Source organism: Equus quagga, chromosome 4, assembly GCF_021613505.1.
Source record: "Equus quagga isolate Etosha38 chromosome 4, UCLA_HA_Equagga_1.0, whole genome shotgun sequence".
Lineage (NCBI taxonomy): Eukaryota > Metazoa > Chordata > Mammalia > Perissodactyla > Equidae > Equus > Equus quagga.
In genome coordinates, this window is record NC_060270.1 from 111,461,613 (window position 1) to 111,477,454 (window position 15,842).

The 15,842-nt window shown below is 35.8% G+C and overlaps 1 protein-coding gene across 2 annotated transcripts in view; it reads left to right on the forward strand.

The window, feature by feature from the left end:
* The window catches only part of HAT1 (histone acetyltransferase 1), a 57,725-nt gene that overhangs the window by 7,875 nt on the left and 34,008 nt on the right, over positions 1–15,842 (forward strand). For both annotated transcript variants that reach the window (XM_046659170.1, XM_046659172.1), the window contains exon 3: positions 15,360–15,435. In XM_046659170.1, coding sequence (XP_046515126.1) covers positions 15,360–15,435 — 76 coding nt within the window. The remainder of the gene's footprint in view (positions 1–15,359; positions 15,436–15,842) is intronic.

Here is a 15,842-nt window from a genome sequence, read left to right on the forward strand (position 1 = left end):
TTAGTAGCATTCCATTGTGTATATATACCATGCTTTCTTTATCCATTTATCCATTGATGGGCACTTAGGTTGCTTCCAAGTCTTGGCAATTGTGAATAATACTGCAGTGAACATAGGGGTGCATCTGTTGTTTTGAATTAGTGTTTTTTTAGATAATTACCCAGAAGTGGAATAGCTGGATTGTATAGTATTTCTGTTTTTAATCTTTTGAGGAATCTCCATACTGTTTTCCATAGTGGCTGCACCAATTTACATTACCACCAGCAGCGTAAGAGTGTTCCTTTTTCTCCACATCCTCTCCAACACTTGCAATTTCTTGTCTTGTTAATAATAGCTATTCTGACAGGTGTGAGGTGATAGCTCATTGTAGTTTTGATTTGTATTTCCCTGATAATTACTGATGTTGAACATCTTTTCACATGCCTGTTGGCCTTGTGTATATCTTTTTTGGAAAAATATCTGCTCATATCTTCTGCCCATTTTTTGATTGGGTTTTTCGTTGTTGTTGAGTTGTATGAGTTCTTTATATATTTTGGATATTAAGCCCTTATCAGATATACAATTTGCAAATATCTTCTCCTAATTGGTAAGTTGTCTTTGTTTTGTTCATGATTTCCTTCATTGTGCAGAAACTCTTTAGTTTGTTGTAGTCTCATTTGTTTATTTTTTCTTTTGTTTCCTTTGCCTGAGGAGACATGATATACAAAAAGATACTGCTAAGACCGATGTCAAAGAGCGTGCTGCCTATGTTTTCTTCTAAGAGTATTATGGCTTCAAGTCTTCCATTCAAGCCTAATCCGTTTTGAGTTAATTTTTGTGTATAGTGTAAAATAATGGTCTACTTTCATTCTTTCACATCTGGCTGTCAAATTCTGCCAACACCATTTATTGAAGAGACTTTCCTTTTCCATTGTATATTCTTGGCTCCTTTGTCAAAAATTAGCTTTCATAGATGTGTGGGTTTATTTCTAGGCTCTCAGTTCTGCTCCAGTAATCTGTATGTCTCTTTTTCTGCCAGTACCATGCTGTTTTGTTTGCAATAGCTTTGTAGTATATTTTGAAATCAGGGAGTGTGTAATACCTCTAGCTTTGTTGTTTTTTCTCAGGATTCCTTTGGTTAGTTGAGTCTTTTGTTGATTCATATACATTTTATGATTCTTTGTTCTATTTCCGTGAAAAATGTCATTGGGCTTCTGATTGGAATCGCATTGAATTTGTAGATTGCTTCAGGTAATATGGGCATTTTAACTAAGTTAATTCTCCCAATCCATAAGCACAGAATATCTTTCCATCTCTTTATATCTTTTTCAGTTTCATTCAACAATGTCTTATAGTTTTCAATGTACAGTTCTTTCACCTCCTTGGTTAAATTTACTCCTAGAAATTTTCTTCTTTTTGTTCTGATTGTGAATGGGATTGTATTCTTGATTTCTCTTTTTGCTAGTTGCTTGTTGAAAATAATTTTTAAGATATATTTTTTCCCCACATCAAAATCCAGTTTACTTAACTCAAGTTTTACACATAGATGACAGAACTAAAGTTACTGTGTCATTTAGTCATCCTGTAGGGACGGTCACAGCAATAATTTGTGTCCCTCAGGCTAATCTTCCTTTCTCCCTCCCTTTCTTCCCTTGGCCCTTCTATCCCATCTGCCTCCCCACCCACCTTCTCTGGACGCATGTTTATTGAAACCTACCATGTGACAGGTATTGTGTCAGGCACATCGGATAACTTGAACTCTTGACTGAATACCAGTAATTCCACTAAGGTTTATCCCAGGATTCTTTCTCTGATAGCAAGCTGTTTTTACTGAGTGTGAGTGCTGACAGGCATGCTTTTCCCACAGAGGTTCAGTGCTATGGGGGTAGGTTACTGCAGAAAGAGTGAATCTTTTTTTTTTTTTAAAGATTGGCGCCTGAGCTAACAACTGTTGGCAGTCTTCTTTTTTTTTTTTTTTGTCTGCTTTTTCTCCCCAAGGCCCCCCAGTACATAGTTGTAGATTCTAGTTGTGAGTGCCTCTAGTTGTGCTATGTGGGACTCTGCCTCAGCATGGCCTGATGAGCAGTGCTAGGTCCACGTTCATGATCAAAACCAGCAAAACACTGGGCTACTGAAGCAGAGCACGTGAACTTAACTGCTTGGCCATGGGGCCGGACCCTTCCATTTACTTTTAACTCATCATTCTTTTTAGATGTGTTTTTTTTTTCCTGTGGAAGATTGGCCCTGAGCTAAAATCTCTTGCCCTTCTTCCTTTTTTTGCTTGAGGAAGATTTGCCCTGAGCTAACATCTGTTCCAGTCCTCCTTTATTTTTTTTGTATGTGGATTGCCACCACATCATGGCCACCAACAACTGGTATAGGTCCATGTCCAGGAACCAGACCTGGGCTGCTGAAGTGGAGAGCACTGAACTTAACCACTAGGCCACGGGGCTGGCCCCATTACATATGTTTTTATAGAGAGCATATTTGGATTTGATTGTATAATTTTTTTTTACATAGTTTATCTCCTTTACATTTATTGTTTGTTACTTTTGTCATTTTGTTTTTCTTTTGCTTCCTTGCACTTTCTTATTTCTCTGTTTCCTATGTAGCATGTGTTTTGTTTACCCTTACCCCTCACTCTCCAGTATACTCTGTTTTAAATTCTATTAAAAAGCCATATATCCTATTTTTAAAATATAGTGTATTTTTGGTTCCACTGAGATAATCTTTATATTTTTAAATTCATTCAGCAAATAGTTATTTAGTTATACTATGTGGCAGGTACTTATCTGGGCACCAGAGATAGAGCAGTATACAAACAGTCCCTTTCTTCATGGAACTTAGATTCTGGCTATGAAAAACAGACATAAATATGTGACAAATTGTGATATCTGTTATGGAGAAAATATAGGGTGATTAGGTCCTACTGCTAAGGTGACATTTGAGTAGATACTAGAAGAAGTGAATCTGTGAGCCATGTTAATATCTCAAGGAAGAGTATTCTAGGCAGAAGAATAGCAAGTCCAGAATGTGCTGGACATGTTCAAGGAACACTAGGGAAGCTGTTGTGACTGAGAAGGATAGCTTGGGAGGAGGAAGTATCTGGAAGCCAGATGGTGAAAGTGTTTGAAGAATCAGGAAGTAATTAACCATGTCAAATGTTGCTGGTAGATCTAGTAACATAAGGACTATTGGGATTTAGTGATCTGATGATTTTTTTTTTAATTAGAGTAGTGATGGAGTCATAGGATCTCCCTCTTTATAGTAATTTAAGAGAAATTAAGAGGAGATGAATTAGAGAAATAGAATATAGACTGTTTTTGAAGAGTTTTGCTGTGAAGTGGAGTTGAGAAATGGGATAGGTAGAGGAAGACATGGGATAAAATTAGATAACTTTATTTTTACCTTTTGAAAAGTGATGTACAATTTACATACAATGAAATGCACACTAAGTGTTTGATTCAGTGAGGTTTATGGGTTTTCACCCACAAAATAGCTGCTTTTTGGGGGTTTTAATTTTAAAACCTGGTTTTTGGGGCATTGAGGCATGTGGCAGACCTTGTGGGTTACATTTCTCTTTGTTTTGTTTTGTTTTTGAAACAATCACCAACGTACAGAAAAGTTGAAAGTAAAAATATAAAGACCTTTTTTCCCCTGAACTATTTAAGAATAAATTGCTTACTTGATGAACCATCACCACAAATACTTAGTGTATAATTCCTATGAACAAGAACGTTATCTTACATAACCAGAATATAACCATCAAAGCTAGGAAATTAATATCGCTATATTATCACCATCTAATTCTCAGGCTCCATTCATACTTCCCCAGTTGTTCCAGAATGCTCTTGATAGTAGGGATCCAGTTTAGAATCAGAGCTTGCTTTTGGTTGCCTTGTCTCTTTTGTCTCCTTTAGGCTGGAAGAGTTGTTAGTCTCTTCTTGACTTTCATGACCTTGACACTTTTGAGGATTACAGGCCAGTTATTTTGTAGAATGTCCCTCAATATAGGTTTGGCTAAGGTTTGCTCATGGTTTATCTTAGGTTATACATGTTTGGTAGGAATATCGCAGAGGTGATGCACGGATCTCATTGTACCCTATCAGTTTTTCATTCAACTTTCAATTCTTTTGGGGCCAGCGTGGTGGCGTAGTGGTCAAGTTCATGTGCTCTGCTTTGGCAGCCTGGGGTTAGCCAGTTTGGATCCCAGGTGCAGACCTACACAACTCTCATCAAACTGTGCTGTGGCGGCATCCCACATACAAAGTAGAGGAAGAGTAGTATGGATGTTAGCCCAGCGACAATCTTCCTCAAGCAAAAAGAGGAAGATGGGCAAGAGATATTAGCTCAGGGCCAGTCTTCCTTACCAAAAACAAAAACAGAAACAAAACCTCCGAATTCTTTCATTTATTTATTTCCTATTTTATTTAATGGATTATAACCTGTTACTGTCATTTATTTTGGTGATCAAATTGTCCCTGACTTGGCCAGTGGGCCCCCAATTGAAGCTAGTTTGTGTGTCTTTTTTACCTATCTTCCTCATTATTTGATTGCTTCATTCTTTCATTACTTCATACTTGATTACTTTCTGGAACAAGATGTTTCAGGCTTATCTGTTACCTCTGCTGCAGCTCTGAAATCAGCCATTTCTCTAAGGAGCCCTGGTGTTTTTTAGTGGAAAATGGTATTTCAAAGCCAAGATCTGCTCAGTGAACAGGTGAGCTCATTGTTGTTAGAGTGTTGCTCTAACATTAATGAGAGCAGGCCTTCTTAGTGGACAGAACTTTGCTCCTTCCTGTTCAGTCTCTGATCCCTTTAAGGTGATTACTCCTCTGAGTTCTTTCACCCAAATTAGTTTTGCCTGTTTTAGAACTTTATATAAATGTAGTTATACATATATACTCTGTGATTGGCTGAGTTAGATTCAGTGTATTTTTTAGGTACATCTTATTGTTGCCTGAAACAGTAGTTCATTCCCTTTTATTGCTGAATATTATTCCATTTTGGTACATTATTATTCACCAGTTAATAGACATCGATTGTTTTAAGTTTTTGGCTATTATAAATAATTCCAAAAAGAATGTTCTTACACAAGTCTTTTTGTGGACATAGACTTTATTTTGGATAAATTCCTAGAAGTAGATTTGCTAGGTCAGAGGGTAGTTATATGTTTAGCTTTATGAGATACTTGCCAGACTGATTTCCAAATTATTTTTATTTATTTATTTATTTACTTTGCCGAGAAGATTAGCCCTGAGCTAACATCTGTGCCAGTCTTCCTCTACTTTATATGTCGCTTGCCGCCACAGCATGGCTGATGAGCAGTGTAGGTCCATGCCTGGGACCTGGCCCACGAACCTGGGCCGCTTAAGCAGAGCACGATGAACTTAACCATTAGTTCATTTTGGGGCTGCCCCCAAAATTACTTTTATACTTGTGCCAGCAGTGTATTGGAATTCTGGTCACTTCACACATCCTCATGAATATTTGGTGGTGTCAATTTTTAAAATTTTAGTCATTCTCATGGGTCTATAGTGGTATCTCATTGTGGTTTTAAGTTGTGATGACTAATGTGATGAAGCATTTTTTGCCATGTGCTTATTGACCATTTATATATCTCCTTTTGTGAATTGTCTGTTCACATCTTTTGCCCATTTTATAAATTGGTTTGTATCTTTTGTTATTGTATTGTAGGTGTTCTTTATATATTCTGGATGTGAGTCCTTTCTGCTGGATATATGTCTTGTACATATTTTCCTCTCTGTGGCTTGCCTATTCATATTCTAAACAATGTCTTTTTTTTTTTTTTTTTGGTGAGGAAGAGTGACCCTGAGCTAACATCTATGCCAATCTTCCTCTATTTTATTGTTTTATGTGGGATGCTGCCACAACATGGCTTGATGAGCAGTGCTAGGTGTGTGCCTGGGATCCGAACCTGCAAACTCCAGGCCACTGAGGCAGAGTGTGCGAACCTAACCACTATGCCACTGGGCCAGCCCCTAAACAATGTGTTTTGATAAGCAGAAGTTTTTAGTTTTGATGAGGTCCAGTTTATTAGTTTTTCATTTGTGTTAGTGTTTCCTGGTTCCTGCCTAAAATCTTTGTCTACACCAAGAAAATCATGAAGATCTTCTCCTGTATTTTCTTCTGGAAGCCTTATAGTTTTAGCTTTTAACAATTAGATTTATGATTTATCTAAAGTTGTTTTTTGTGTATGGTATAAGAAAGAGGATCAAACTTTGTTCCACATGGATAGTCATTTGTTCCAGTACCATTTGTATGAATGCTTTGATGCCTTTGACAAAAATAAATTTACCTTTTAAGTGTAGATCTGTATCCTGACTCTGTTCTCATTTGTTGATTTGTCTGTCCTTCTGTCAATGTCATACTATCTTGATTAGTGTAACTTTATAATGCATCTTGAAACCAGGTAGTATGAGTCTTTTATATTTGCTCTTTTTCCAAGATTAATTATTCTTAACCTTTTCATTGCCATTTAGAATCCATTTTAGAGTTACATGCTTAATTTTCATGGAAAAAGTTCTGGGATTTTGGGATTACATTGAATCTATAAATGAATGGGGGAGAATTGTTATCTTAATATTGAGCCTTTCAGTCTATGAACATGGCACATCTCTGTATTTATTTAGTTTTTCCAGAAGTGATTCAAGTTTTCAGTCTTGCCTGTATTTTTAAAAATTGATCTCTGAATGCATCTATATATTTTGGGTTTTGATGCTATTGAAAATGGTATGATTTTAAAATTTCTTTTTCTAGTTGTTTGTGTGTGTGTGTGTGTGTGTAATTGCAGTTTGTATAATTGTACCCTGTAACCTTGCCAAAGTCACTTCTTATAGCAGTTTTTTTTTAATGTAGTATCCTTAGGATTTTCTACATAAACAATCATATCACCTATTAATGAAGCCAGTTTTAGTTCTTCTTTTCTAGTCTATATGCCTTATATTTCATTTTCTTGCCTTGTTGCACTGGCTAAGACCTCTGTTTTAATGTTGAAGGGAAGTAGTGGAGCAGACGTCCTTGCTTTATTCCCAGTTTAAATAGGAAAATATTGAACTTTTCACCATTAAGTATAATGTTAGCTGTAGATATTTCATATGTGCCCTTTATCAGGTTGAAGTAGTTTGTTTCCATTCCTAGTTTGGTAAGAATTTTTATCATGAATGAGTGTTGCATTCTGATCCACTTCTTTTTCTCAATCCATTGAGATGATGATGTGATTTTTCTTTTTTAATTCTCTTACTGTGGTGAGTTATACTGATGGATTTTTAAGTATTAAATCAATCTTCCACACCAATATATTATCCTTTTTCTACCTTACTGGATTCTGCCTGGTAATATTTTGTTAAGAATTGTTACATCTTTGTTCATGAGAGAGAGTGGTTTCTTTTCTCTGTCTTAGTTCGATTTTGGTATCACGGTTTTGCTGGCCTCATAAAATGAATTGAGAATTGTACCTTCTCCATTTTCGGAAAGAACCAATCTTGCAGAAGGTTGGTATTATTCCTTCTTTAAATGTTCAATAGAATTTACCATTGAAGCTTTGTGTTCCTGGAGTTTTCTTTGTCAGAAGGCTTTTAACTACAAATCTCCTTAATAGATTTAGTACTAGTCTGCTTTTCTCTTTCTTATGTCAGTTTTGGTAATTTTTGTCTTTTAAGGAATTTGCCCATTTCATCTAACTTTCTTGGCAGAATGTTGTTCGTAATATTCCCCCATTACCCTTTTAAGGACTGTGGAATCCACAATCCCTTCTTGAGGATGTTGGTAAATTGTGAACTGGTAATTTGTGGTTTTGCTCTTTTTTTTTTTTTTCCTTTTCTTCTTGAGTAGTCTGCCTATCAGTTTATGATGCTTACTGATGATTTCAATGATTCCTTTTCTCCATTTGTCTATTTTTTATTTCCCACTCTTAATCTTTATAATTTCCTTTATTATTATTAGTTTAATTTGCTCTTTTAAAAAAAAACTCCCTTAAGGTAGACGTTACATAATTGATTTTAAACTTTCCTTTTCTAACATTAGCATTAAAATTAAAAAATTTGTCTCTAAATACTGATTTAGTTGCGTCCCACCAGTTCTGTTATGTTGTGTTTTTATTATTGTTCAATTGAACATATTTTCTAATTTTCCTTGTGATTTCTTCTTTGACATATAGTTATATAGAAAAGCATTGCTTAGTTTCCAAGTATTTGGGGCTTTTTTTTAGCTGTCTTATTGTTACTGATTTTTTATTTAATTTTATATTGGGGTCAGACTATTTTAGTCCTTTTAAATTTATTGAGACTTGTTTTATAGCCCAGTATATATCGTTTGTTTTGGTGAATGTCCCAGGTACACTGGAAAATCATTTATATCCTGTAGTTATATATAGAGTTCTATAAATGTCAATTGGCTTAAGAGTGTTGTTCAAGTCTTCTATATTTTTGCTGATTTCTATCTACTTATTCTATCAATTAGAACAATTCAGAGACGACTGTTGAAATCTCCAACTATAAGTGTGGATGTCTATTTCTTCAGTTGTCATTTTTGCTTCATGTATTTTGAAGCTTTGATATTAAGTGCATAAAGATTTAGACTTATCTTTTCTTGAGGAATTGACTCTTTAATCATAAAATGTTTCCTCTCTATCTCTGGTAAAAGGATCTCTTTATCTCTGTCTCCTCTTTAATTCTTCATCTTGCCTCATATTGAAGTCTACTTTGTCAGCTATGAATACTACAATGAGAGGTTTTAAGCATAGAAGAAATAACAGCATGTTTATATGCTGATGCCTATGATCTGTCATGGGAGGAAAAACTGATACAGGAGAGGAAGGGGAATATATGTGGAGTGATATCCTTGAGAATATGAGAGGGCAAAAGATCTTGTTCATCGGTGGAAGAATTAGCCTTAGATAGGAGCATGGAGAGTTACTCTACCATAACAAGAAGAAGATAGATTATATGGGAATGGCTGCAATAAATGAGAAGGTGTAGAGGTGGCAGTCTGTGCAGATTCTCTTCTGAATGCTTCTGTTTCCTAGGTGAAACAAGAAGCAAGGTTATGAGGGGAGAATGTGATTGTAGAATATGGGGAGGTTTGAGGAAATAGTCATCTTTCAAGCAAGAGGGGTGGGTGGACTTGAGAACGATGGTCTGATTTTCAGGTAGCACTAAGGGCCCACTTCAAGTTAGTACTCGTGAAAATAAAGTGAGGTCAACCACATCCAGATGCAAGGGTGTAGCACAGAGTGGGCATATGGTCAGATTTAACTAGAGTGGGGTTTTAGCAGGCTGGTGTGACAAAGATTGGAGCAAAGGAGTTGAGGATGTTTACAAGGGAGTGATAATATTCATTGGCCATAGAATTCAGCACTGGAAAGTGAGGATACAAAGGAGGGGAGGGACAGTGAAATTATGTTCTAATCAATACAGTGTAAGTCCTGGTGGGGGTTGAAGTATTGTTAGAATTGGCCTATCACAGGGAGTGTTAGAAAGAGATAGTGGTAAGATTGTACAGTGTTTGAAACAGAGATTAAAGGGCTTGACGAGATTGATAGTAATACGTAAGGGCTAGTGTATGTCATGGGAATAAGTGGCTAAGGTACAATGAAGACTAGATTCTTGGAGGAGAAATCAAGAAACTGAGAGGCTGGGTTGGAGATTAATTTTCATAAATTTTGAAGTCACCAAGATTTACGTCAGATGTGATGTTGGAAAGAGGACAGCAAGCCAGAAGCTAAATTCTTTAAAGAATGAAGGAGATAAGTAATGCATTCTCTTCAAAGCTGGTTGTCATTAGGGTGTGGAAAGACTTTAGTCTGAAACCAGCAGTGAGGAGCAAGGAAGACTCTTTGTCCTAACATTATGAAGGCATGGAAGAGAAAGCAGTCACTACTTGAGAGAGTTGTACGAGAATCAGTGTCTTCAGGGGAGAGGCATGTTTGTTCTTGAACTGTTAGAGCAAGAAGGTATAGGAGAACATTCAAGGAAAAGTTTGGGGATATGACCTGTAAATTTCACAGTGGCAACAGGGAGTTAGAGAGGGATAGGAAAAACCATTAGACTAGTAGTTTTAAGCTATTGTATGGGGATGAGAATCTGGGTGATAAGGGATAACCTAGGAACTTGATTAAAGTTCTCTAGAATAAAGAATATAATGGGATTATGATGGTCTCTAAGGTATACTGTAATGTTAAGCCCTGTAATATTGCAGGCTGGTGGTGCTAATGGGAATGTTACTGGGAGCCCACTGGGTCCTGTCTTTACCCCTGCATTTTAAAATAATATAAACTTATTTTTCACTTTATCGTGGTCAGGAAAACATGTATTTGCCAAAACACTAAGATTTCAGTTATTTAAAGAACACAGAGAGAGCCGGCCCCGTGGCCAAGTGCTTAAGTTTGCATGCTCTGCTTTGCTGGCCCAGGGTTTCGCCAGTTTGAATCCTGGGCGCGGACATGGCACCGATCATCAGGCCATGCTGAGTGGCATCCCACATGCCACAACTAGAAGGACCACAACTAAAAATACACAACTATGTACTGGGAGGCTTTGGGAGAAAAAGGAAAAAAAAAAACTTTAAAGAACACAGGGTTATGAATAAACTTAGCCATAATCCAGAATACGGTTAGATACTATGGAGAATATGTGGCAGTATCTCTGAAGCTGCTTGAGAGCTGGAACCCGTTTATATCTGCGTTATGATCACCTGTCAGTGGGTCATATCTATGTTAAATTCTTTTTGTTTTTTTAAAGATTGACACCTGAGCTAACAACTGTTGCCAGTCTTCTTTCTTTCTTTATTTTCTTCTTCTTCTCCCCAAAGCCCCCCAGTACATAGTTGTATATTCTAGTTGGGAGTACCTCTGGTTGTGCTACGTGGGACAGTGCCTCAACATGGCCTAATGAGTGGTGCCATGTCCGCGCCCAGGATTCGAACTGGTGAAACCCTGGGCCACCCAAGCGGAGCACGCAAACTTAACCACTCGGCCAGGGGGCTGGCCCCTATGTTAAATTTATAAGTACCTATTAAACAAACTTCAAAAATTGATTAAATTAATGTGGCTTGGTGATTTCTTGATTTTGTTTTTGGCTAATAAGACAAAGGTAGAATGTATCTTCTTTTATGTATCTGGTCCCTCCAAAAATTACAGAAGTGATTATGGGAACTAGGAAATACGGGAACTGTAAATAGGAGTAGAAACAATAGGACATACATTCAAAAGGATTCATTGCAGGTCCTTTGCTCTATGTTGGCAGCAAGGTGCCATTTAGTTTTCTAGGCCCTGATCCTCCATTTTTCTCCAAAATGTGAGTGACATAGGTTTTCTTGGAAAGAAAATTTTTAGAGCTTATTTTAAGTTATTTTAGTTTTTTATGTTGTATATTTCTCTATTGGAATAATACATATTTTGCAGAAACTTTGGAAAGTGCAGAATGTAAGAAATAAAAATTACTCATAATTCTATTTTGTGGAATAACTACTTCTGCATTATAATTTGAGATATTTCCTTTCAGTTTTTAAAATCATATATTCATTTATATTATTTCTGTTATAAAATTGAGGTCACGAGGTCATGTTCTGTTCACTTAACTGTACATTGTGAACAGTTTTCTGTGTCACCAAATGTCTCAATAACATAATGTTTAGTGATTATATAAACCATTCAATGTTTATATAATTTAATCATTCTCCTGTTGCTTGACATTTGGATTGCCTGCTTGCTCTCTTGCTTTACTGACCGTAACTGCATTGTAAAGTCTTAATGTTTGTGATATCCAGGAGAGAATTTGCACTTTGTACATGCTGTCGTGTACATGTATACATGTCAGATTGATTCAGCCTTGAACGCACTACTTACCAACTTTGTAACCTTGAGCAGATTAGTCTTTTCTGCATTATTATCTATGAAATGGGGGTAATAATGGTACCTACCTTCTGTAGATCTTGTGAGGATTAACTACAGTAATGTTTATAAAATCTTTGGCAAATTGCCTGGCACACAGTAAAAGTTCAAGGGACAACTAATAATATTGTTAATAACACATTATTTTGTGTGTGACTGCTCCTTAAGAGTATATCTGGTGTTGGCAAACAACATTGTTCACACGAAAACTTATACATGAGTGTTCATAGCAGCATTATTGATAATACCTCCAAAGTGGAAACGTCCCAAATGTCCATTAAGTGATGAATGGGATAAACAAAATATGGTATATCCATTCAGTAGAATATTATTCAGCCACAAAAAGGAATGAACTACTGGTACATGCTACAAGATAGATGAACTCAGAACATATTAAGTGGAAGAAGCCAGAAACAAAATGCCACATATTATATGATTCCATTTATGTGAAATGTCCAGAATAGACACATTTAGAGATCTGGTTTCATTTCTTTTGCAGTAATTACTACACTTGTATAAGCATTGAGGGTTATTTATTTATTTATTTTTGGAGGCAGATTAGCCCTGAGCTAACATCTGCTGCCAATGCTCCTCTTTTTGCTGAGGAAGACTGGCCCTGAGCTGACATCCATGCCCATCTTCCTCCACTTTTTATGTGGGACGCCTGCCACAACATGGCTTGCCAAGTGGTGCCATGTCCACACCCGGGATCCTGACCGGTGAACCCCAGGCCACTGAAGCAGAACGTGCATACTTAACCGCTGTGCCACCAGGCCGGCCCCTGAGGGTGTTTTTAAATGAGAATAGAAAATTTGCATTTGTTCCTTACCTGTTAAAAGGACTAACCTCCGTTCCTTGGTCCCTTATCACCAACTGTTGTTTTCTTTCGTTTAGACCTACAACTTTTTACCTTAAAAACCCTCTTTTGAGGAGGTAACTTTTATTCTAATCTCTGTCAACTATAGCCCTTGGTCTCTTCTCAATGTGTGATCCCAGAGGCTTTTGGGCAACGTTTTAGAAATCTGCCTGGTGTGGTTGAAGATTGTACAGTGAACAAGTTTTCATGTAATATGATAACTGATAGAAAAACTTCATTTATTGGTTATTAAAAGCATCCTTTATAAAGTACATAGCATTGGTTTTAAACAGTTTCTCTTGGACTCATTTAAAATCTAGTCTAATCAACTTCAAAAGTAAATATTTAATTACATATTTGCCTTAAGCTCTGTGAGTTTTACTTCATTTTAACTAAAAGTCTCATTATTTTGCTTGCTTTTCTTTTCGTTACTATTTTCTGTGGACCAAATTCCAAGCTAAAGTAGTAAAACCTCATTAATTTGGATGACAAGGGCATTGGAAGAAGCCCAGTCCAAATTATAGAAATAGTTATAACTAGGCTCGTGATATTTTTCTTAGTCATTAGTTGTCTTTTTCTCTATCCATGTCTCTTTACCCATCACTACCAAAGTGCTATATATTATATTAGAAGCAGTAGTTTGAGGTTAATTTTTAATAATTTCTAGAGACTTCCAAACATTTTAAAATATTAGGCAGTAGTGGGAATTTTTAGGTTAATGAGTCTAGACATATTGGACTACTTTATTTTTTTATTATGAAATATTATAGGCATGCAAAAAATATACAGGAAACTAATGAATATCTGTGATCCCATCAGTCAGCTTTTTCAAATCTTAACATTTTGCTGTACTTGCCCAGGGCTTTTTTTCCTTTCAATTTCGTTATGAAAATTGCAAACACACAGCAAAGTTGAGAGAACAGAAGAATACTCACCTGTACGTCCAGTACCTAGATTCAGCAATCAACATTTTGCCATATTTGCTTTAATATGTGTGTATTTTTGCTGAATTATTTGAAAGTAGGTGTCTGAACATCATGACAGTTCCCTCATAGCATATGTCCTAATATATGAATATTCACATATATACCTGTAGTACCATTATCACACCTCAGAAAATTAAAGATAATGCTTTGATATCATGTAATTTTCTGGTTTCTCTGGTTGTCCTTGAAAGTCTTCAATAGCTTTTTTTAAAAAATTATTTAAACCAGAATCCAATCAAGGATCATGCATTGTGTTTGGTTTTAATATTTAATCTCTTTTAATCCAGAACAGTCCCTCTCCCCACATGGAACTTTTTCCCCCATGCCATTGATTTATTTGGAAGAATAAAATCATTGTGTAGAGTTAACAGACAAATCTACATCCTGGATTTGTCTATTTCCTTTTGGTAGTATTTAACTTGTTGCCCTACCCTCTATATTTGTTGTACATTGGAAGATATAAAGCTGGGTTAGATCTAGGATAAATATTTTTGGTAAGAAAATGTCATAGGTGATGCTGTATACATTATATTGCGTTGACTCAGGAGGCACATAATGTTGATCTGTCCTACAATGAGTAATTTCTAAGTTAGATCACTTAGAAAGGTGGTGACTACCAGATCTCTACAGTGAGAAGATATCTTTCCTTCTGTAAATCAGTAATCTGCTAGATGATACTTTGGCACTCTGTGAAGGACCTGCTTTATGATGTGAGGTCAGTGATAGAAATTTTTCATCTACAGTTTATCTTTCCATTCTTCGATTGCTTAAGGATTTTTTTTGGGTAAAGTTTTTCTTCGTAAGATAAATTATATTGGGAAAATGTCTAATAATATCACTACTCACAGTAAATGCAAATGAAAATAGCAGCATGACACCCATTTCTATCTTAGATTGGTAGAAATTAAAGTTAAGGGTACATAATATTCTCAAGGATGTGGGAAACAAAGGAGTTTAAGTAGCTGGTGGGTATATAAACTGTTACAGTATTTTTAGAGGGCACCTAAGCAGTATTTATAAAAACATTTCAGTACTTTTACTCAGCATTTCTACTGCCAGGAATTTATCCTATTTGTAAAAGTACAGCAAGGTGTACATAAAGATGTCATTGCAGCATTACTTTCAATAGCAAGAAAAACCTAGGAACAACATTAAATATCATCTGGCATCATAAAGAATGATGTGATGATATAGGCTTCATCAAACTCAGATGATTCTTGTTCTTAGAATGTTTCCTGTAGCATTCTGTTTTTGTTTCCTTGATGCTGTAGCTTTTCTTATCTCAGAGCATCTTTTTTGGTTTTGCTTTCTTTTACTCTGCATTGTGTGTACACGTACAGAAAAATAAAAACTAAATCAGATGCCTCTGCCATACCTAGTTTTCTAGTTCTTAGGATCAGTAGGGTTTTGACACCGAAGCACTCAAAGTGATATTCTAATTTTCATTCTTCATTTGTCTCATGAGAATCCAGCATAAATCATATGTGGAAAAGTGACATTTTAAGTAAGAAAAATGTTGGCTGTATCCTAGTTATAGTGAAATTCTTGAAATGGGAATACCTGTCTCCTTTTGTATCTTTAGTTTATTATCTTTAATATCTCTGTATTTTTTTATTCTTTTAAACAGTTCGTTTTCCTGAAGATCTTGAGAATGACATTAGAACTTTCTTTCCTGAATATACCCATCAACTCTTTGGGGATGAGTAAGTAACTTAGTAAGATGTTTGCCAAATTAGTATAGCAAAAAAAAAATCCTTTTTTTTAAGATTTAGAAATCAGACTTTATTTTCTTTACTGTTATTTTTCTTGTGATTTATTTAAAAATATATATTAGAGTAGCATTTTTGACATTGAGACAGTAATTTACTGTATAATACCTATCATTTAGTGCTGTAGATGCATTGTCTCATTTAATTCTCATAACAGTGTTAGTGATGGTATTATCATTTGTTATATCAAACATTGGTGGAATTGGATAGTTGCCTAAGGACACGTTCGTGGACAAAGTTCAGGTTCAGGCAATCTGACTGCAGAGCCCATATTCATAACTACTACTTTTTTCTTCCTACCATTTTGCTATGCTACTTCTAGTACAGAATACACTCCCCTA